Source organism: Salmo salar, chromosome ssa02 (assembly GCF_905237065.1).
Source record: "Salmo salar chromosome ssa02, Ssal_v3.1, whole genome shotgun sequence".
Lineage (NCBI taxonomy): Eukaryota > Metazoa > Chordata > Actinopteri > Salmoniformes > Salmonidae > Salmo > Salmo salar.
The window spans coordinates 74,521,617-74,543,955 of record NC_059443.1 but is presented as its reverse complement, the minus strand read 5'-3'; the positions used below and the strand labels follow the sequence as shown (position 1 = coordinate 74,543,955).

At 42.3% G+C, this 22,339-nt stretch overlaps 1 protein-coding gene across 3 annotated transcripts in view; it reads left to right on the top strand.

Moving 5' to 3' along the window:
* The window catches only part of LOC106593320 (NACHT, LRR and PYD domains-containing protein 12), a 36,027-nt gene extending 14,555 nt beyond the window's left edge, over positions 1-21,472 (top strand). For 2 of the 3 annotated variants that reach the window (XM_045709908.1, XM_045709909.1), the window contains 7 exons: positions 16,719-16,949; positions 17,204-17,377; positions 18,354-18,533; positions 19,123-19,296; positions 19,567-19,740; positions 19,833-19,882; positions 20,017-21,472. In XM_045709908.1, the coding sequence (XP_045565864.1) occupies positions 16,719-16,949; positions 17,204-17,377; positions 18,354-18,533; positions 19,123-19,296; positions 19,567-19,740; positions 19,833-19,882; positions 20,017-20,597 (1,564 nt within the window). In that variant the 3' untranslated portion in view covers positions 20,598-21,472. The remainder of the gene's footprint in view (positions 1-16,718; positions 16,950-17,203; positions 17,378-18,353; positions 18,534-19,122; positions 19,297-19,566; positions 19,741-19,832; positions 19,883-20,016) is intronic. The other variant, XM_014184658.2, reaches the window with a different exon arrangement.
* The last annotated feature ends 867 nt before the right edge of the window (positions 21,473-22,339 follow it).

Below are 22,339 nucleotides of genomic sequence, written 5' to 3'. Positions count from 1 at the left end.
ATGACGCTACAAGCTTAGCACACCTGTATTTGGGGAGTTTCTCCCTTTCATCTCTGCAGATCCTTTCAAGCTTTGTCAGGTTGGATGGGGAGCATATTTTCAGGCCTCTTCAGAGATGTTCAATCGGGTTCAAATCCGGGCTCTGGCTTGGCCACTCAAGGACATTCAGAGACTTGTTCAGAAGCCACTCCTGCATTGTCTTGGCTGTGTGCTTAAGGACATTGTCCTGTTGGAAGGGGAACCTTCGCCCCAGTCTGTGGTCCTGAGCGCTCTGGAGCAGGTTTTCATCAAGGATCTCTCTATACTTTGCTCCATTTATCTTTCCCTCGATCCTGACTAGTCTCCCAGTCCCTGCCACTGAAAAACATGCCCACAGCATGATGCTGCCTCCACCATGCTTCACCGTAGGGATGCTTCCAGGTTTCTTCCAGACGTGACGCTTGGCATTCAGGCCAAAAAGTTCAATCTTGGTTTCATCAGACCAGAGAATCTTGTTTCTCATGGTCTGAGAGTCTTTAGGTGCCTTTTGGCAAACTCCAAGCGGGCTGTCATGTGCCTTTTACTGAGGAGTGGCTTTCATCTGGCCACTCTACCATAATGGCCTGATTGGTGGAGTGCTGCAGAGATGGTTGTCCTTCTGGAAGCTTCTCCCATCCGTTTCTTGATTGCTCAGTTTTGCTGGGCAGCCAACTCTAGGAAGAGTCTTGGTGGTTTCAAACTTCTTCCATTTAAGAATGATGGAGGCAACTGTGTTCTTGGAGAGCTGCAATGCTGCAGAAATGTTTTGGTACCCTTCCCCAGATCTGTGCCTTGACACAATCCTGTCTCAGTGTAATGGCTGTCGTGGTGAATGGATGACCAAAATGCAGACGGGATATGAATGCTCATCTTTCTATTTAATTAGAATAAAATGAACACGGAAAATAAGAAAACAAAAACGACAAACCGACAGTTTTACAGGCTATGTACTTACATACAGCAGTGCAAAATCAACAACCCACAAACCCCAGGTGAAAAACACACTCCTAATATATGACTCCCAATCAGGAACAACGACATACAGCTGTTCCTGATCGGGAGCCACACAGACTAACAAAGAAACAGAACAACTAGATAAACCATAGAAAACCAACACTAGAACAAAACTAAACCCCAGACTACATAAATCAAACACCCCTTAAATAACACACACAACCCGAACCATATGAAACAAATACCCCTCTGCCGCGTCCTGAGCAAATATAATACAATTACTCCCTCTGCTGGTCAGGACGTGACAGTACCCCCCCTAAAGGTGCAGACCCCGGAATGCACCTAAAAAGAAAAACCAAAATCCCCCCCAAAACAACAACAACAAAACAAAAACCCAAATACCCCCTAAACAAAAAGGGAGGGAAGGGAGGGTGGCTGCCGTCAACAACGGCACTAGTGCTACACCCCCCCCCAACCCACCTATACTGGAGGTGGCTTAGGTTCGGGACATGGACTCCGCTCCACCCTAGGCTTCGCCCACTTAGGTGGCTCTGAACTGGCAGGCGGCTCTGGCAGCTCCGGACTGGCGGGCAGCTCCGGACTGGCGGGCGGCTCTGGCGGGCAGACTCACCCAGTTCCGGACATTGGGCCGTCTTCCCAGAGTATCCGGCAACAGTGTGCAGTCCAGAGTATCCGGCAACAGTGTGCAGTCCAGAGTATCTGGCAACAGTGTGCAGTCCAGAGTATCTGGCAACAGTGTGCAGTCCGGAACCGAGGGAGTCTGCCTGCGACCCGGAACCGAGGGAGTCTGCCTGCGACCCGGAACCGAGGGAGTCTGCCTGCGACCCGAAACCGAGGGAGTCTGCCTGCGACCCGGAACCGAGGGAGAGTGCCTGCGACCCGGAACCGAGGGAGTCTGCCTGCGATTCGGAACCGGGTGAGTCTGCCTGCGGTCCGGAACAGGGTGAAATGGAAATTAACTGTGAACTGAATGAGTCTGCCTACAGTTGCGAACTGAGTGAGTCGGCCTACGATCTGGAACTGAGTGAGTCGGCCTACGACCCGGAACGGAGTGAGTCTGCCTACGGTCCAGAATCTAGAGACTTTGTCTACAGTCTGGAGGACAGTAGGCCGGAGCCAGACCCACCTCCTGTATAGGTGGGTTGGGGAGGGGGGGTGTAGCACAAGTGCCGTCGGTGACGGCAGCCACCCTCCCTTCCGTCCCTTTAGTTTAGGGGGAATTTTGTTGTTGTTGTTGTTTTTTGGTTATTTATGAGGTGCATCCGGGGTCTGTCACGTCCTGACCAGTATAAGGGTTATTTGTTATTGTAGTTTGGTCAGGACGTGGCAGAGGGTATTTTGTTTATGTGGTTCGGGGTGGTGATTTATTTAGTAGGGTGTTGGTGTAGTTAGTTCCGGGTTTTTGGGGTTATGTTCTATGTTTGTATTTCTATGTGGTCTCTAGTCTTTTGTATTTCTATGTCTAGTTTATTGGGGTTGGACTCTCAATTGGAGGCAGGTGTTTTCTAGTTGCCTCTGATTGAGAGTCCTATATATGGGTATGTGTTTGGTTAACTTCTCTAGGGCCAGTGGGACGATTTCGTCCCACCTACGTAACAGCCAGTGGAATCCCGTGGCGCGTTATTGAAATACCTTAGAAATGCTATTACTTCAATTTCTCAAACATATGACTATTTTACACCATTTTAAAGACAGGACTCTCGTTAATCTAACCACACTGTCCGATTTCAAAAAGGCTTTACAACGAAAGCAAAACATTAGATTATGTCAGCAGAGTACCCAGCCAGAAATAATCAGACACCCATTTTTCAAGCTAGCATATAATGTAACATAAACCCAAACCACAGCTAAATGCAGCACTAACCTTTGATGATCTTCATCAGATGACAATCTTAGGACATTATGTTATACAATACATGCATGTTTTGTTCAATCAAGTTCATATTTATATCAAAAAACAGCTTTTTACATTAGCATGTGACGTTCAGAACTAGCATACCCCCCGCAAACTTCCGGTGAATTTACAAAATGACTCACGATAAACGTTCACAAAAAACATAACAATTATTTTAAGAATTATAGATACAGAACTCCTCTATGCACTCGCATGTCCGATTTTAAAATATCTTTTCGGTGAAAGCACATTTTGCAATATTCTAAGTAGATAGCCCGGCATCACAGGGCTAGCTATTTAGACACCCACCAAGTTTAGCCCTCACCAAAGTCAGATTTAGTATAAGAAAAATGTTATTACCTTTGCTGTTCTTCGTCAGAATGCACTCCCAGGACTTCTACTTCAATAACAAATGTTGGTTTGGTTCAAAATAATCCATAGTTATATCCAAATAGCAGCGTTTTGTTCGTGCGTTCAAGACACTATCCGAAAGGGTAAAGAAGGGTGATGCGCCCGACGCGTTTCGTGACAAAAAAATTCTAAATATTCCATTACCGTACTTCGAAGCATGTCAACCGCTGTTTAAAATCAATTTTTATGCCATTTTTCTCGTAAAAAAGCGATAATATTCAGACCGGGAATCTGTGTTTTAGTACAAAGAGAGAGAAAATAAAAACATGGGGTCGCCTCGTGCACGCGCCTCAGTCTCATTGTCCTCTGATAGACCACTTACCAAAGGCGCTAATGTTTTTCAGCCAGGGGCTGGAATTACATCATTCAGCTTTTTCCCGGGTTCTGAGAGCCTATGGGAGCCGTAGGAAGTGTCACGTTACAGCAAAGATCCTCAGTTTTCAATAAAGAGAGTCAAGAAGAACAAGAACTTGTCAGACAGGCCACTTCCTGTAAGGAATCTTCTCAGGTTTTTGCCTGCCATATGAGTTCTGTTATACTCACAGACACCATTCAAACAGTTTTAGAAACTTTAGGGTGTTTTCTATCCAAAGCCAATAATTATATGCATATTCTAGTTTCTGGGCAGTAGTAATAACCAGATTAAATCGGGTACGTTTTTTATCCGGCCGTGTAAATACTGCCCCCTAGCCCTAACAGGTTAAGTGTTTGTGGGAGATTGTTCTTGGATTGCTGTGTTGCCTTTGTCGTTCATCGTTTTGTTATTTTTGTATACGTGTTTGTTTGGTTTTTTCCTTCTTTTCCCGTCAATAAAGAAGATGAGTATACATGTCCCTGCTGCGTTTTGGTCCTCTCCTTACGACATGTATGACACTCAGAGCTATACGGACAATTCCTTCGACCTCATGGCTTGGTTTTTGCTCTGACATTTACTGTCAACTGTGGGACCTAATATAGACAGATGTGTGCCAGGTTGTGTGACTCCAATCAAATTGTAGAAACATCTCAAGGATGATTAATGGAAACAGGATTCACCTGAGCACAATTTTGAGTCTCATAGCAAAGGGTCTGAATACTTATGTAAATAAGGTATTTCTGTTTTTTATTTTTAATACATTTGCAAACATTTCTAAAAACCTGTTTTTGCTTTGTCATTATGGGGTATTGTTTGCAGATTGACGAGGAAAACAATTAATTTAATTAATTTTAGAATAAGGCTGTAACGTACGAAAATTTGGAAAAATATAAGGGGTCTGAATACTTTCCGAATGCATTATATTTATCATAGTGATTCACGAGTAACATTAAAATCCCACCAACATTAAACAAACTATACAGAAAACCCTAAACATTTTGTGAAATAAGTCAATGAAATCAATGATGAGAGAATAATCAGATTAACGGATAACTAAAATAGCAGTGCAGATGGTACTATTGCAATGTGCATAAATGTATTATAGGTAATTCATGTGTAGGGGATTGCTGCGGACTTTGTTGTGCAGCAGAAAGCAGAAAGATTCAAACACCTCAATCCAGAGGTTGTGAGTTCCAGGTGGGGTTATATAAAAAAAATTCTGAACAGCGTACCACTTCCTTTAAAAACCCCATACCATTTCATTAGTATACTTCTACTGGTTTGGAACCATCTGGGACCATCACGTGACATCCTGACGACTGGTAAAGCAAATGTCTTGAGAACATCTTACAAACATCCTAACATGGTCCTCACCCTTACGGAATCGTATGGATCAATTGGATCAATTGAGTGTGGGTTCAGAGCTCCAATTCAGATGTGTTGGTCATTACTGAGACGTGGTCAAGGAAGAGTGTTTTGAATACTGATGTTAACCTTTCTGGTTATAACCTTTTTCGGCAAGACAGATCTTCCAAAGGTGGGGGAGTGGCAATCTTTACCAAGGATCACCTTCAGTGCTTGGTTGTCTCCACCAAGTCTGTCCCCAAATAATTTGATTTGCTGGTTTTAAGTATTGAACTTTCAAATAGCTCTTTGTTGACTGTTGCTGGGTGCTATTGTCCTCCATCAGTACCAGCCTGTACCCTACCTGCCTTAAGCTCTCTCCTGGCCCCTTTGAATTGGTCCTGCTAGGTGACCTAAACTAGGACATGCTTAAACCACCTGACCAAGTCTTAAAGCAATGGGACTCCCTAAATCTTTCTCAAATTATTACCAATCCCACAAAGTATTACTCCAAACACCCAGAAAAGCTACTCTTCTTGATGTTATCATGACAAATAATCTTGATAGGTTTAAGTCTGGTGTTTTCTGAAATGACATTAGTGATAATTGTTTTACAGCCTGTGTTCGTAATGTCTGCTCAGTGAAACGACCTGTCCTGATATGTCATAGACACTTGCTAAAAAACTTTAATGAGCAGGCCTTCCTTCATTGCCTGGCCTCTGTAAAATGGTATAGAATCAGCTTGATCCACTCTGTCAAAGATGCTTGGACCTTCTTTTTTGATATTTTCAGTGTTATTGTTAACTTCTATGGGCTACGTGGGACGCTAGCTGCGGGACACAGCCAGTGAAATATCAGGGCGGCAAATTCAAAACAACAAAATCTCATAATTCAAATTTCTCAAACATACGACTATTTTACACCATTTTAAAGATACACTTCTCCTTAATGTAACCACATTGTCCGATTTCAAAAAGGCTTTACAGTGAAAGCAAAACATTAGATTATGTTAGGAGAGTACATAGACAAAAATAACCACACAGCCATTTTCCAAGCAAGGATATATGTCACAAAAACCCAAAACACAGCTAAATGAAGCACTAACCTTTGACGATCTTTATCAGATGACACTCCTAGGACATCATGTTACACAATACATGTATGTTTTGTTCGATAAAGTTCATATTTATATCCAAAAACAGCATTTTACATTGGCGTGTGATGTTCAGAAAATGTATTCCCACCAAAACTTCCGATGAATGTGCACATCAATTTACAAATATACTCATCATAAACGTTGACAAAATACATAACACTTATTTTAAGAATTATAGATACAGTACTCCTTTATGCAACCGCTGTGTCAGATTTTAAAATAGCTTTCCAGCAAAAGCACATTTTTCAATATTCTGAGTACATAGCTCGCCATCAAAGCAAGCTATACAGACACCCGCCAAGTTCTGGGGTCACCTAAACTCAGAATTAGTATTATAAATATTCTCTTACCTTTGATGATCTTCGTCAGAATGCACTCCCAGGACTGCTACTTCCACAAGAAATGTTGTTTTTGTTCGAAATAATCCATATTTATGTCCAAATACCTCCGTTTTGTTTGTGCGTACAGAGCACTATCCAAAGGCATTACGCGCGAGCGCGGTACCAGAGACGAAAAGTCAACATTTTCCATTACCTTTCTTAGAAGCATGTCAAACGTTGTTTAAAATCAATATTTATGGTATTTTTTACGTTAAAATGCTATAATATTCCAACCGGACAATAGCATATTAATTCCAGAAGAAAAATAAGGAAAGGCGTGCTCGCAGGATCGCGCATATCCAATCCCTTTGTCCCCAGGCAGTCCACTGATTGACTGAGCTCCTATACTCTGCCCGGTTACAGGAGATGGATGAAACAACTTTCTGAAGGCTTTTGACAGCCAATAGAAGCCTTAGGAAGTGCAACGTGACCCCACAGACACTGTCGTTTCGATTGGGATAAGAAAGAAGAACTACAATTCTCAGATCTCCCACTTCCTGGTTGAATTTTTCTCAGGTTTTTGCCTGCCATATGAGTTCTGTTATACTCACAGACGCCATTCAAACAGTTTTAGAAACTTCAGAATGTTTTATATCCAAATATAGTAATAATATGCATATTCTAGTTTCTGGGCCAAAGTAGTAACCTGTTTAATTTGGGTACGTTTTTCATCCGGCCGTGAAAATACTGCCCCCTATACCTTAAGAAGTTAACAAATGACAATTAAAAACAGGTTCAGCCACTGGTTCGACCGTGATCTTACAGAGTTACTCCACCTCAAGAATTGCATTTGGCGAAAGGCTCTGCACACGCATACTCAGGCTGATTGGCTCTCGTTCAGGCAAATGAGAAATAAGTGCACTCAGGCTATCCGGAAGGCCAAAGTTAGTTACTTTAAGGAGCAGTTCTCTCTCTGTGAGTCTAACCCCAAGAAGTTCTGAAAAACGATTAAAGACCTAAAGAATAAACAATCCTCCTCACTGCTGCCCATGTCCCTTAAAGTTGATGATGTGGTTGTTACTGACAAGAAGCTCATGGCTGAGCTCTTTAATCACCACTTCATTAAGTCAGGATTCTTATTTGACTCAGCCATGCCTCCTTGCCTGTCCAACATTTCCTCATCTCCCGCCCCTTCTAATGCAACTATCCCCGATGCTTCTCCCTCTTTTCCCCCTGCCCCGCTACAAAGTTTCTCCCTGTAGGCAGTCACTGAGTCTGAGGTGCTAGAGGAGCTCCTTAAACTTTACCCCAAAAAACCATCTTGGTCATTTTGCCCTGTTTATCAAAAGTGTTGGAAAAACTTGTCAATAATCAGCTTTCTTGATGTATATACTATTCTCTCTGGTATGCAATCTGGTTTCTGCTCAGTTTATGGATGTGTCACTGCAACCTTAAAGGTCCTCAATGATGTCACCATTGCCCTTGATTCTAAGCAATGTTGTGCTGCTATTTTTATTGACTTGGCCAAAGCTTTTGAAATGGTAGACCATTCCATTCCATTCAAAGTTGACATTTTTGGGGTAATGATAAATTTCGACCGTAAGTAAGCACGTGAAAACATGATCTCATGTAAAATGTACCAAAAACACATTTTGAAATGATTTCACTTGTTTTCTTATGTGAAAATGTTCAGCTAAAATAATGTAAAATTCTTTAATCAATGACAATATGATGATATTTAACATGATCACTTAGTGCTGACTTTTCAATATGACCTCACCTGGGATTTGAATGCACAACCTCTGCAGTTGGGGAACTCTGATCTTTCTGCTGCACCACAAAGTCTGTACCATTCTCAGAAGTCCCCTACAGATGAACTACCTATAATACATAAGTAATAGTACCCAGCTTAAGAAATGACTAGAGTAAAAGTAATAGTAGCCCGCTTAAGAAACTACTCAAGTAAAAGTAATAGTAGCCCGCTTAAGAAACGACTAGATTAAAAGTAATAGTAGCCTGCTTAGGAAATGACTCAAGTGAAAGTAATAGTAGCCTGCTTAAATGACTCAAGTAAAAGTAATAGTAGCCCGCTTAAGAAACGAATAAAGTAAAAGTAGTAGAAGCCTGCCTAAGAAACAAGTACAGTAAAAGTAATTGTATCCCGCATAAGAAACGACTCAAGTAAAAGTAATAGTAACCCGCTTATGAAATGACTCAATTAAGAGTGAAAAAGTATCCGGTCAGAAAACTACTTTAGTACTAGTTACACCTTTTTTTACACCATATTTGGTCAACTGTGACTGCAATCCAAAAGAACAACAACTTAGTGCAATTGATTTGACATTAATGTATTATTAAAGCCTGCCAGCAGCATCTGCCAGACGTCCTCCAGCACAGGTAGTCTCCAATGAAGACTGACATCAAACAAAGTCCGTAGGCTGTACAGTTTCAATTATGGTCATTCAAAGTTTACTTAATATCTACAGTGGGGGGGAAAGTATTTGATCCCCTGCTGATTTTGTACGTTTGCCCACTTACAAAGAAATGATCAGTCTATAATTTTAATGGTAGGTTTATTTGAACAGTGAGAGACAGAATAACAACAAAAAAATCCTGAAAAACGCATTTCAAAAATGTTATAAAATGATTTGCATTTTAATGAGGGAAATAAGTATTTGACCCCTCTGCAAAACATGACTTAGTACTTGGTGGCAAAAACCCTTGTCGGCAATCACAGAGGTCAGACGTTTCTTGTAGTTGGCCACCAGGTTTGCACACATCTCAGGAGGGATTTTGTCCCACTCCTCTTTGCAGATCTTCTCCAAGTCATTAAGGTTTCGAGGCTGACGTTTGGCAACTCGAACCTTCAGCTCCCTCCACAGATTTTCTATGGGATTAAGGTCTGGAGACTGGCTAGGCCACTCCAGGACCTTAATGTGCTTCTTCTTGAGCCACTCCTTTGTTGCCTTGGCCATGTGTTTTGGGTCATTGTCATGCTGGAATACCCATCCACGACCCATTTTCAATGCCCTGGCTGAGGGAATGAGGTTCTCACCAAAGATTTGACGGTACATGGCCTGTCCATCATCCCTTTGATGCGGTGAAGTTGTCCTGTCCCCTTAGTAGAAAAACACCCCCAAGGCATGTTTCCACCTCCATGTTTGATGGTGGGGATGGTGTTCTTGGGGTCATAGGCAGCACGCCTCCTCCTCCAAACATGGCGAGTTGAGTTGATGCCAAAGAGCTCCATTTTGGTCTCATCTGACCACAACACTTTCACCAGTTGTCCTCTGAATCATTCAGATGTTCATTAGCAAACTTCAGACGGGCATGTATATGTATTCTTGAGCAGGGGGACCTTGCGGGCGCTGCAGGATTTCAGTCCTTCACGGCGTAGTGTTACCAATTGTTTTCTTGGTGACTATGGTCCCAGCTGCCTTGAGATCATTGACAAGATCCTCCCGTGTAGTTCTGGGCTGATTCCTCACCGTTCTCATGATCATTGCAACCCCACGAGGTGAGATCTTGCATGGAGCCCCAGGTCGAGGGATATTGACAGTTCTTTTGTGTTTCTTCCATTTGCGAATAATCGCACCAAATGTTGTCACCTTCTCACCAAGCTCCTTGGCGATGGTCTTGTAGCCCATTCCAGCCTTGTGTAGGTCTACAATCTTTTCCCTGACATCCTTGAAGAGCTCTTTGGTCTTGGCCATGGTGGAGAGTTTGGAATCTGATTGATTGATTGCTTCTGTGGACAGATGTCTTTTTTACAGTTAACAAGCTGCGGTTAGGAGCACTCCCTTTAACAGTGTGCCCCTAATCTCAGTTCGTTACCTGTATAAAAGACAACTGGGAGCCAGAAATCTTTCTGATTGAGAGGGGGTCAAATACTTATTTCCCTCATTAAAATGAAAATCAATTTATAACATTTTAGACGTGTTTTTCTGGATATTTTTGTTGTTATTCTGTCTCTCACTGTTCAAATAAACCTACCATTAAAATTATAGACTGATCCTTTCTTTATCAGTGGGCAAACGTACAAAATCAGCAGGGGATCAAATACTTTTTTCCCCCAATCAATGTGATTTTTATATTTTTTAACCCCCCCAATTTCGATTTTGTCTCATTGCTGCAACTCCCCAACTGGCTCGGGAGAGGCGAAGTTGGAGTCATTCGTCCTCCGAAACATGATCCGCCTAATCCCGCTCCTTAACACCTGCCAGTTTAACCCGGAAGCCAGCCGCACCAATGTGTCGGAGGAAACACCGTTCAGCTGGCGACAACCTGCAGGCACCAGGCCCACCACAAGGAGTCGCTAGAGCACGATGAGCCACGTAAAGCCCCCCCGGCCAAACCCTCTCCTAACCCGGATGACGCTGGGCCAATTGTGCGCCATCCTATGGGACTCCCGGCCACGGCCTTTTGTGGCACAGCCCAGGAATGAACCCAGGTCTGTAGTAACGCCTCTATCACTGCGATGCAGTGCTTTAGACTGCTGCATCACTCGGGAGGCCCCAATGTGCTCAATTTCATAAAAAGGTATATGGTACTCGAGACTTTGAAATAGTAAAAAATTGTCAATAGCAATAATTGAAAATCAATTTCACAATCTAATTTCATATACATGTAATGGTGAATGCATTACTAAAAAGATTTACACCAAGCGTGATGTTTCATTTTTCACTCAGAATGAAATATCAAGGAGGATCAGGTAAGTGTTACAACAGTCAAACAATCAATATTGAAATGTCATAATCAATCATGTTACTAGTATGCAAATTAGACGGAAGTAGGTATTCAGATCATTTTTTTTACACAAGAATTCTGATTCACTAATTAATGAAGCCAACTCAGGCATGGCCAAATTTTCTGAATGTTTCCAGATAAACAAATAATCTTTAAATGTTAGAAAATCCAACTTTATTGTATTCACTATTAAGAATAAGAAATATTGTTTAAAAAAAAGAGCCAAAATCTAAATTGGTGGGAATGAAACGGAACAAGACACATCCATTTTGTTTTAAGCCTTCCCCAAACCATAGCCCTAATCTTTACCACTAGGAATTAATACCTAACTTTAACCGTTTTAATTGTTTCTGTTTCAACCCTGTAACCATGCATAATTAATGTGTCAAACATAAACGTTCATCCATAATATTGTAATATAATATTTCACTACATTTTTCAGAGTTTTAATTGATGAAAAGTTATCTTGGAAAGATCATATTAAATTTGTCTGCAGCAAAGTGATGAAATCTGTTGATATCATCAGAAAGATTAGTTGTTTGGTTCATCAGGCTTGCTTCCTGACTCTTTACTATAGCTTCATTTATCCATATCTCATTTGCCGTAATATTGTCTGGGCCACTACATATGCCTCCTACATATACAAATTACTCATCATACAAAATATATTTGCAAGACTAGCCGCCACCTCTAATTTCCTGGCTCCATCTGCACCTTTGTTTAAGGAAATGCAATATCTTGTGTATTTACGACATTAATGTACGCCAATTATGCACTTTCATCTACTAATACTCTTACCTCCCAGACAGTTCACCTAAACCCTTCAATGGATTCTTCCAGGTTCATTCTGAAATCCATCTATATAACACAAGACACGGCGATAACCTTCACCCTTCCCACTGCCGCTGACTGTATGACAGGTCTGCTTATAGGCCTTAAAAACAGAATGACATTTACACACATACACACTCACACAGTGAGAGAGCAATGTGTGGGAGGATGCTGCGGGGCACTGACCCATTGATCTAGCTAATGTTCGCTAGCTGCAAGGTTGAAACTGCTTGGTTAAAAATGGAAAAATATAGCAAAGATCATGTATAGAATTTCAGGTCAGGTTGTTGTATATAGGCAATATATGTGTGGGATTGTCCTGAACTTTGTTGCTGTTTTTAATACTGTTTTAATATAATCTGAGAACTCTGATGAGTAAGGTGTCTAATGTATTTACCCGTAAAACACGGATTCTGCCTGGCAGGTGAAGTCCCTTCCCGATCCAAATCAAATCAAATTTTATTGGTCACATACACATGGTTAGCAGATGTTAACACGAGTGTAGCGAAATGCTTGTGCTTCTAGTTCCAATAGTGCAGTAATATCTAACAAGTAATCTAACAAATTCACAACTACCTTATACACACAATGTAAGGGGGCATGCTCGGCCCTCCATTTCCTGTAGCACAGGATCAGCTACTTTGTCTCTGACTTCCTCCCTGTCTCATCGTCGTCGCTGATCAGGTCAAAAACCATCATGTAGTCTGCAAACTTAATGATGTTGGAGAAGTGCAGTCGTGGGTGAACAAGGAGTACAGGAGAGGACTAAGCACGCAGCCCAGAGGGGCCCCCGTGTTGAGAGTCAGCATGGTGGATGTGTTGTTGTCTACCCTCACCACCTGGGGGTGGCCTGCCAGGAAGTCCAGGATCCAGTTGCAGAGGGAGGTGTTTAATCCCAGGGTCCTGAGCATAGTGATGAGCTTGGAGGGCATAACGGGGTTGAACGCTGAGCTGTAGTCAATGAACAGCATTCTCACATAGGTGTTTGTTTTGTCCAGGTGGGAAAGGACAGTGTGGAGTGCAATAGAGATTGCATCAAATGTGGATCTGTTGGGGCGGTATGCGAATTGGACTGGGTCCAGGGTGTCTGGGATGATGGTGTTGATGTGAGCCATGAACAGCCTTTCAAAGAATTTTATGGCTACAGATGTGAGTGCTACGGTGCGATAGTCATTTAGACAGGTTACCTTGGCATTCTTGGGAACAGCGATTATGGTGGTCTGCTTGAAAAATGTAGGTATTACAGACTGGGTTAGGGAGAGGTTGAAAATGTTAGTGAAGACACTTGCCACCTGGCCAGCACATGCTTTGAGTACACGTCCTGGCAATCCGTCTGATCACAAAGTTGTCCGGTACAGTTGGTTCTCTCATGCATAGTTCAGTATTGCTAGCCTCGAAACACGCATAGAATGTATTTAGCTCGTCGGGTAGGCTAGCGTTACTGGACAGCTCATGACTGGGTTTCCCTTTGTAATCCATTATAGTTAGCAAACACCGCCACATTCGACGAGCATAAGAGCCGGTATAGTAAGATTCGATCTTGGTCCTGTATTGACAGTTTCCTGTTTGATGGTTTGTCGGAGGGCGTAGCGGGATTTCTTAAAAGCGTCCAGATTAGTCTCCCGCTCATTGAAAGTGGCAGCACTAGTCTTTAGCTCAGTGCAGATGTTGTCTGTAATTCATGGCTTCTGGTTGGGATATGCACGCACGGTCACTGTGGGGACGACGTCCTCAATGCCATCGGATGAATCACGGAACATATTCCAGTCTGTCCTAGCGAAACAGTCCTGTAGCTTAACATCATTCCTCGGACCACTTCTGTATTGGTACTTTCGGTTAGAATTTTTGCTTGTAAGCAGGAATCAGGAGGATAGAGTCAGATTTGCCAAATGGAGTCCAAGGGAGAGATTTGTATTTGTTCCTGTGTGTGAAGTAGCCTCTAGTTGCACAGGTGACATGCTGGTAGAAATGAGCTAAAAAGGATTTCAGTTTTCCTGCATTAAAGTCACCGGCCACTGTGAGCGCCGCCTCTGGGTGAGCTTTTCTTGTTCGCTTATGGCCCTATAGAGCAGATCCGACATCTGTACAGGACAAAATACAAACCCAAAAAGGCCTAGGTGTTGATGGTATCCTAAATGAAATGATAAAATATACAGACTACAAATTCCAATTGGCTATACTTAAGCTCTTTAACATCATCCTGAACTCTAGCGTCTTCCCCAAAATTTGGAACCAAGGACTGATCATCCCAATCCCAAAAAGTAGAGAAACATTCAACCCCAATAACTACCATGGGATATGCTTCAGCAGCAACCTCAGGAAAATCCTCTGCATTATCATTAACAGCAAACTCCTACATTTCCTGAGCAAATGTCAAATTGGCTTTTTACCAAATTACCGAATGACAGACCATGTATTCACCCTGCGCACCCTAACTGACAAAACAAACAAAACAAAACCAAAGTCTTCTCATGCTTTGCTGATTTGTCAATATGGCATGAGGGTCGGCTATATAAATTGATGGAAAGTGGTGTTGGGGGGAAAAACATAGATAATTATAAATCAATGTACAAAAACAACAAGTGTGCGGTTAAAATTGGCAAAAAACACACATATTTCTTTCCTCTGGGCCATGGGGAAAAACAAGGATGCAGCTTGAGCCCCACCCTCTTCAACATATATTTCAACAAATTGGGGAGGGCACTAGAGCAGTCTGCAGCATCCGCCCTCACCCTACTAGAATCTGAAGTCAAATGTCTACTGTTTGCTGATGATCTGGTGCTTCTGTCCCCAGCCTTGGTGGGCCTACATTAGCACCTTGATCTTCTGCACAGATTCTGTCAGACCTGGGCCTTGACAGTGAATCTCAGTAAGATCAAAATAACGTTGTTCCAAAAAAGGTCCAGTTGCCAGGACCAGGAATCCATTTAGACACCATTGCCCTAGAGCACAAAAGAACGATCCATACCTTGGCCTAAACATCAGTGCCACAGGTAACTTCCACAAGTCTGTGAACGATCTGAGAGACAAGGCAAGAAGGGCATTCTATGCCATCAAAAGGAACATAAAAATCAATATACCAACTAGGATCTGGCAAAAAATACCGGAATCCGTTATACAACCCATTGCCCTTTATGGTTTTGAGGTCTTGGGTCCGCTCACCAACCAAGAATTCCCAAAATGGGACAAACACCATATTGAAAATCTGCATGCAGAATTCTGCAAAAATATCCTTCGTGTACAACGTAAAACACCGAATAATGCATGCAGAGCAGATACCCCCTAATGATCAAAATCCAGAAAAGAGCCATTAAATTCGACAACCATCTAAAAGGAAGCAATTCCCAAACCTTCCGCAACAAAGCTATCACCTACAGAGAAATAAACCTGGAGAAGAGCCCCCTAAGCAAGCTACTCCTGGGGATCTGTTCACAAACACAAACAGACCCCACAGACCTCCAGGACAGCAACACAATTAGACCCAACCAAATCATGAGAAAACAAAAAGATAATTACTTGACACATTGGAAAGAATTTACAAAAAAAAGAGCAACTAGAATGCTATTTGGCTCTAAACAGAGAGTACACAGTGGCAGAATACCGGATCACTGTGACTGACCAAAAACTAAGGAAATCTTTGACTATGTACAGACTCCGTGAGCATAGCCTTGCTATTAAGAAAGGCCTCTGAAGGCGGACCTGGCTCTCAAGAGAAGACAGGCTATGTGCACACAGCCCACAAAATGAGGTGGAAACTGAGCTGTACTTCCTAACCTGCCGAACATATGACCATATTAGAGACACATATTTCCCTCAGGTTACACAGACCCACAAATAATTTGAAAACAAATCCAATTTTGATAAACTCCATTGTCTATTGGGTGAAATACCACAGTGTGCAATCACAGCAGCAAGATGTGTGACCTGTTGCCACAAGAAAAGGGTAAGCAGTGAAGAACAAACACCATTGTAAATACAACCTATATTTATGTTTATTTATTGTCCATTTTGTATTTTAACTATTTGTACATCGTTACAACACTGTATATAGACATACTATGACATTTGAAATGTCTTTATAATTTTGAAACTTTTGTGAGTATAATGTTTACTGTAAAACATTTTATTGTTTATTTCACTTTTGCTTATTATTTATTTCACTTGCTTTGGCAAAGTTAACATATGTTTTCCATGCCAATAAAACCCTTGAATTGATATTGAATTGAGAGAGTGAGAGAGAATGTTTTTGTCTGTCTCTGTCTGTCTCCTGGCCCACGTTGGAGATCTCAGGCTCTGGTCCCATTGGGCTGCCTGATGGTGTCTGCCTGATGGTGTCTGCCTCTGGTGGTCCGTACCACCCCACCACAGGAGCCTGCATGTGATTAGTTGCTAATGAGTATCGCGATACTCATTAGTATCGTAGCAAGGAAACAAAACACGAAGTGGATTTAACTTCTTTAGGAACACAGCCCTAATGTTGGTAACTAACATCATTATGTTGTCATCCAGAGTAACATTTAATTATTTTCCGTGCTACCACACATACAGCAGGTTTTTAAAGGACCAAAGAGTTTGGTCTGCTTTGTGTTTTAATTTTGCCATGGAAAAAACATCACGATACTGGTATCGTCACAGCCCTAATGAATGATATTGTCTCTGTATCTACAGACTGATTGGCTTTGAACTCTCTATGGAGGACTACGAATCATTGGCCTCCATTCTCCAATCAGCAGACTCACATCTAAGAGAGCTGCACCTGGACGACATCGGGGAGCGTGACCCTGATGGTACTGATGATCCTGATGGTGATGACGAGGCCAGACTGACTGTTCTCTTTGCTGCGCTGACTGCTGTTCTTGCTGCACTGAAACATCCACACTGTAAACTGGAGACACTGAGGTCAGTAGTATTGAGGAGGTCATCTCATGATGAAAACTATAAAAGATTAATAATTGTTGAACAGTTGGTAGGGGTAGAATTATCATGCCTTGAACATTATGTTTCTGTCACTCACAGAACTTCAGACACACACAGCAGACGTATCTGAGGAAGATTTTGACCTCACTGTGCTAAATTTGTTATAATGCTGGTATGTGTCACTGACCTGCATTACATCACACTCTGTATGAGTGATATTGTCTCTGTTTCTACAGACTGGGTGGCTATAAACTCTCCGAAGAGCACTGTGGATTACTGCCCTCTGCTCTCCAATCAGCGGACTCACATCTGAGAGAACTGGACCTGAGAGACACTAAGCTGTCTGATGGTGGTGGGAGGGAACTCTTTACTTCTCTGAAACATCCAAACTGTAAACTACACAAACTGCGGTTAGTACTTTGCGATGGTTGATCACATGACAATAGGCAAAGATGTATGCATTTTTGGACAGTTTGTTGGAGTAAAATTATCTGTAATAATTAACTGTGAACAGACATTATTTATTCATTTAGAATTATTTTTAATGACCACAGGCCTAGAGACAGACACATACCTACAGACATGACTACATACCTACAGACAGACACATACCTACAGACATGACTACATACCTACAGACAGACACATACCTACAGACATGACTACATACCTACAGACATGACCACATACCTACAGACATGACCACATACCTACAGACATGACCACATACCTACAGACATGACCACATACCTACAGACATGACCACATACCTACAGACATGACCACATACCTACAGACGTGACAACATACCTACAGACGTGACTACATACCTACAGACGTGACTACATACCTACAGACGTGACTACATACCTACAGACGTGACTACATACCTACAGACGTGACTACATACCTACAGATGTGACTACATACCTACAGACGTGACTACATACCTACAGACGTGACTACATACCTACAGACATGACCACATACCTACAGACATGACTACATACCTACAGACATGACCACATACCTACAGACATGACTACATACCTACAGATATGGCTACATACCTACAGACGTGACTACATACCTACAGACGTGACTACATACCTACAGACGTGACTACATACCTACAGACATGACTAAATACCTACAGACATGACTACATACCTACAGACATGACTACATACCTACAGACGTGACTACATACCTACAGACATGACTACATACCTACAGACATGACTACATACCAGATGTACCTCACTAAGAGTTGATGTACTAAATGTGTTACCATCTGAAAGGACAGGTTCTGAATCATGCTGTTATGTGTCTCTGACCAACACTACATCATATTCTGTATGAGTGATATTATCTCTGTTTCTACAGACTGGCTAGCTTTAGACTCTCTGAAGAGGACTGGGGATCACTGGCCTCCGTCCTCCAATCAGCAGACTCCTCTCTGAGAGAACTGGAACTGGACCTGAGGAACAGTGAGCTTTCGGATGTTGGTGGGAGGGAACTCTTTACTGCTCTGAAACATCCACACTGTAAACTACAGACACTGAGGTCAGTATCTACACTGTAAACTACAGACACTGAGGTCAGTATCTACACTGTCAACCACAGACACTGAGGTCAGTATCTACACTGTAAACGAAAGACACTGAGGTCAGTATCTACACTGTAAACTACAGACACTGAGGTCAGTATCTACACTGTAAACTACAGACACTGAGGTCAGTATCTACACTGTAAACTACAGACACTGAGGTCAGTATCTACACTGTAAACTACAGACACACTCAGTACTTTGGGAGGGTTTGTCACATGACCAGAACTCATTGATTGTTGGACAGTTTGTAAAGGTCAAATTGTCACCCGAGAGCATATTCAGATATATTTTTTCTTGGTTGCTTTTACTTGGAAGCCTGGTCCTAAAATTCATACCTACTACAGGTATAACTGCATATTAACACTAGCAGACTAAAACGTTTGTTGTTCACTGCCCTTAGAGGCTTTCTTTGCCAAGAATGCATTTCAATTGATTAGCCTGATTTAATGGATTTGTTTGTTTTGTCTTTAATGTTTTTTCTAATGTTATTTTCAAAGTTGTTTACTTGTTACTCATCATGTTGCAATATATTATCCCCTTTAGGCTGAATGGATGTTCCCTGACAGAGAAAGGGTGTGAAGTGTTGGCCTCAGTTCTCAGCTCAAACTCCTCTCACCTGAGAGAGCTGGATCTGAGTCACAATGACCTGCAGGATTCAGGAGTGAAGCTGCTCTCTGCTGGACTGGAGAATCCACACTGTCAACTAGAGAAACTGAGGTTGGTACTTAGAAACATACCTGCTCAATACAAAGATGGTGTGTCAAAGCACAACATCATTACAGTAGCCAGTAAGTCAGCTCAACCAATAAGGTAAATATTGTATAAATACTGGGTTAACTGGAGAATCCACATTGTAAACTAGAGAAACTGTGGTTAGTATTTAGAAACAGTATTGGTTTTATTGGAAATATGTATATACTGTGTATCCGCTATCACCACTAGAGGGCAGCAGTCCTGTTGTAAAATCATGTTGACCTGTCTCTGCAGGCTGTCATTCTGTAGAGTCACAGAGGAAGGCTGTGCATATCTGGCCTCAACTCTGAGGTCAAACCCCTCCCACCTGAGAGAACTGGACCTGAGCTTCAATCACCCAGGAGACTCTGGAGTGAAGCTGCTCTCTGCTAGACTGGAGGATCCACACTGTGGACTGGAGAAACTCAAGTTAGTACAGTTACTGTGAAAATGTTATATTGTTGTATTCATACACGGACTGTGTGTCACTCACTCTGCCTGTTCCTCTGTCTCTCCCACAGTGTGGACCATAATGAAGAGTTCTGGGTTAAACCACAGCTGATGAAGATATGTAAGGGTGTTAGTTATAAGGAATCAGTTTATTGACCAATACATTTGACAAACAAGCGCATTATTAAACACACACACACATTCTGACAAATTCTAGCCAATTCTCTCTCCTCTAACTTGTCCTCTTGTCTGCAGATGCCTGTGATCTCACACTGGACCCAAACAAAGCACACAGAAACCTCTCTCTGTCTGAGGGGAACAGAAGGGTGGAGAGGGTTAAAGAGGAGCAGCCGTATCCCGATCATCCAGAGAGATTTGATTTGGTTCCCCAGGTGCTGTGTAGAGAGGGTCTGACTGGGCGCTGTTACTGGGAGGTAGAGTGGAGCAGGCTGGCTGACATAGGAGTGACATATAAAGGCATCAGCAGAAAAGAAGATGGTTCTGCCAGTGACTTTGGATACAATAACAAGTCCTGGCGTCTGACCTGCCGTGGGGATCATTACACTGCCCTCCACAATAGTGAATATAATACTATACATGCTCCACACCTCATCAACCCTCCTCAACCCAAGAGAGAACTGTCCTCCTGTCCTCCACGCCTCAGAGTAGGAGTGTTTCTAGACTGGCCGGTCGGCACGCTTTCCTTCTATGAGATCTACTCTGACACATTGACCCACCTGTACACATTCCAGACCACATTCACTGAGCCCCTCTACCCAGGGTTTAGTGTTTCAAATGATGAAGGCTCTTCAGTGTCCCTGAGCCAGGTAGGGTAGTCTCCTGTTTCCTGGAGGAACACATGGGTCTCCATGGAAACACAGTCACACTCCTGTTCTAACTGAACCATGTGACCTGATGGGGTGTTGTTGACAGTGATCATGACTACAGATATGGACATTATAACAGATAAATGTTGTTGTCAGTGATCATGACTTCAGATATGGACATTATAACAGATAAATGTTGTCAGGGATCATGACTACAGATATGGACATTATAACAGATAAATGTTGTTGACAGTGATCATGACTTCAGATATGGACATTATAACAGATAAATGTTGTTGACAGTGATCATGACTACAGATATGGACATTGTAACAGATAAATGTTGTTGTCAGTGATCATGACTTCACTTATGGACATTATAACAGATAAATGTTGTTGACAGTGATCAGGACTTCAGATATGGACATTATAACAGATAAATGTTGTTGACAGTGATCATGACTACAGATATGGACATTATAACAGATAAATGTTTTTGACAGTGATCATGACTACAGATATGGACATTATAACAGATAAATGTTGTTGACAGTAATCATGATTCATGACTTCAGATATGGACATTGTAACAGATAAATGTTGTTGAAAGGTATCTTGATATGAATTAAAAATGGAAACTGCTTGCTATAAAATGACAAAGTATACATACCCGGGGCCTCCCGAGTGGCGCAGCAGTCTAAGGTACTGCTTGAGGCGTCACTATAGCCCAGGATTTCGATCCCAGGCTGTGTCACAGCCGTCCGTGACTGGGAGACCCATGAGGTGGCTCTCAATTGGTCCAGCGTTGTCCGTTAGGGGAGGGTTTGGCCGGCTGAGATGTCCTTGTCCCATCGTGCTCTAGCGACTCCTTGTGGCTGTCCGGGCACCTGCAAGCTCAGTCGGACGGTGTTTCCTCCGACACATTGGTGTGGCTGGCTTCTGGGTTAAGTGAGCAGTGCAGCTTGGCAAGATCGTGTTTTGGAAGACGCATGGCTCTCGACCTTCGCCTCTCCCTGGTCCGTAGGGGAGTTGCAGCGATGAGACAATACTGTAACTACCAATTGTGGAGCAAAAGGGGTAAAAGTAAAAAAAAGTTTGGGGTCACTTAGAAATGTCCTTGTTTTTGAAAGAGAAGCAAATGTTTTGTCCATTAAAATAACATCAAGTTGATCAGAACTACAGTGTATACAGTTGAAGTCAGAAGTTTACATACAGTTAGGTTGGAGTCATTAAAACTTGTTTTTCAACCACTCCACAAATTTCTTGTTAACATTCATTTTTCCAACAATTGTTTACTGACAGATTATTTCACTTATAATTCTCTGTATCACAATTCCAGTGGGTCAGAAGTTTACATACACTAAGTTGACTGTGCCTTTATACAACTTGAAAATTCCATAAAATTATGTCATGGCTTTAGAAGCTTCTGATAGGCTAACTGACATAATTTGAGTCAATTGGAGGTGTACCTGTGGATGTATTTCAAGGCCTACCTTCAAACTCAGTGCCTCTGCTTGACATCATGGGAAAATCAAAAGAAATCAGCCAAGACCTCAGAAAAACATTGTAGACCTCCACAAGTCTGGTTCATCCTTGTGAGCAATTTACAAACGCCTGAAGGTACCATGTTCATCTGTACAAGCAATAGTTCGCAAGTATAAACACCATGGGACCACGCAGCCATCACACTGCTCAGGAAGGAGACACGTTCTGTCACCTAGAGATGAATGTACTTTGGTGCGAAAAGTTCA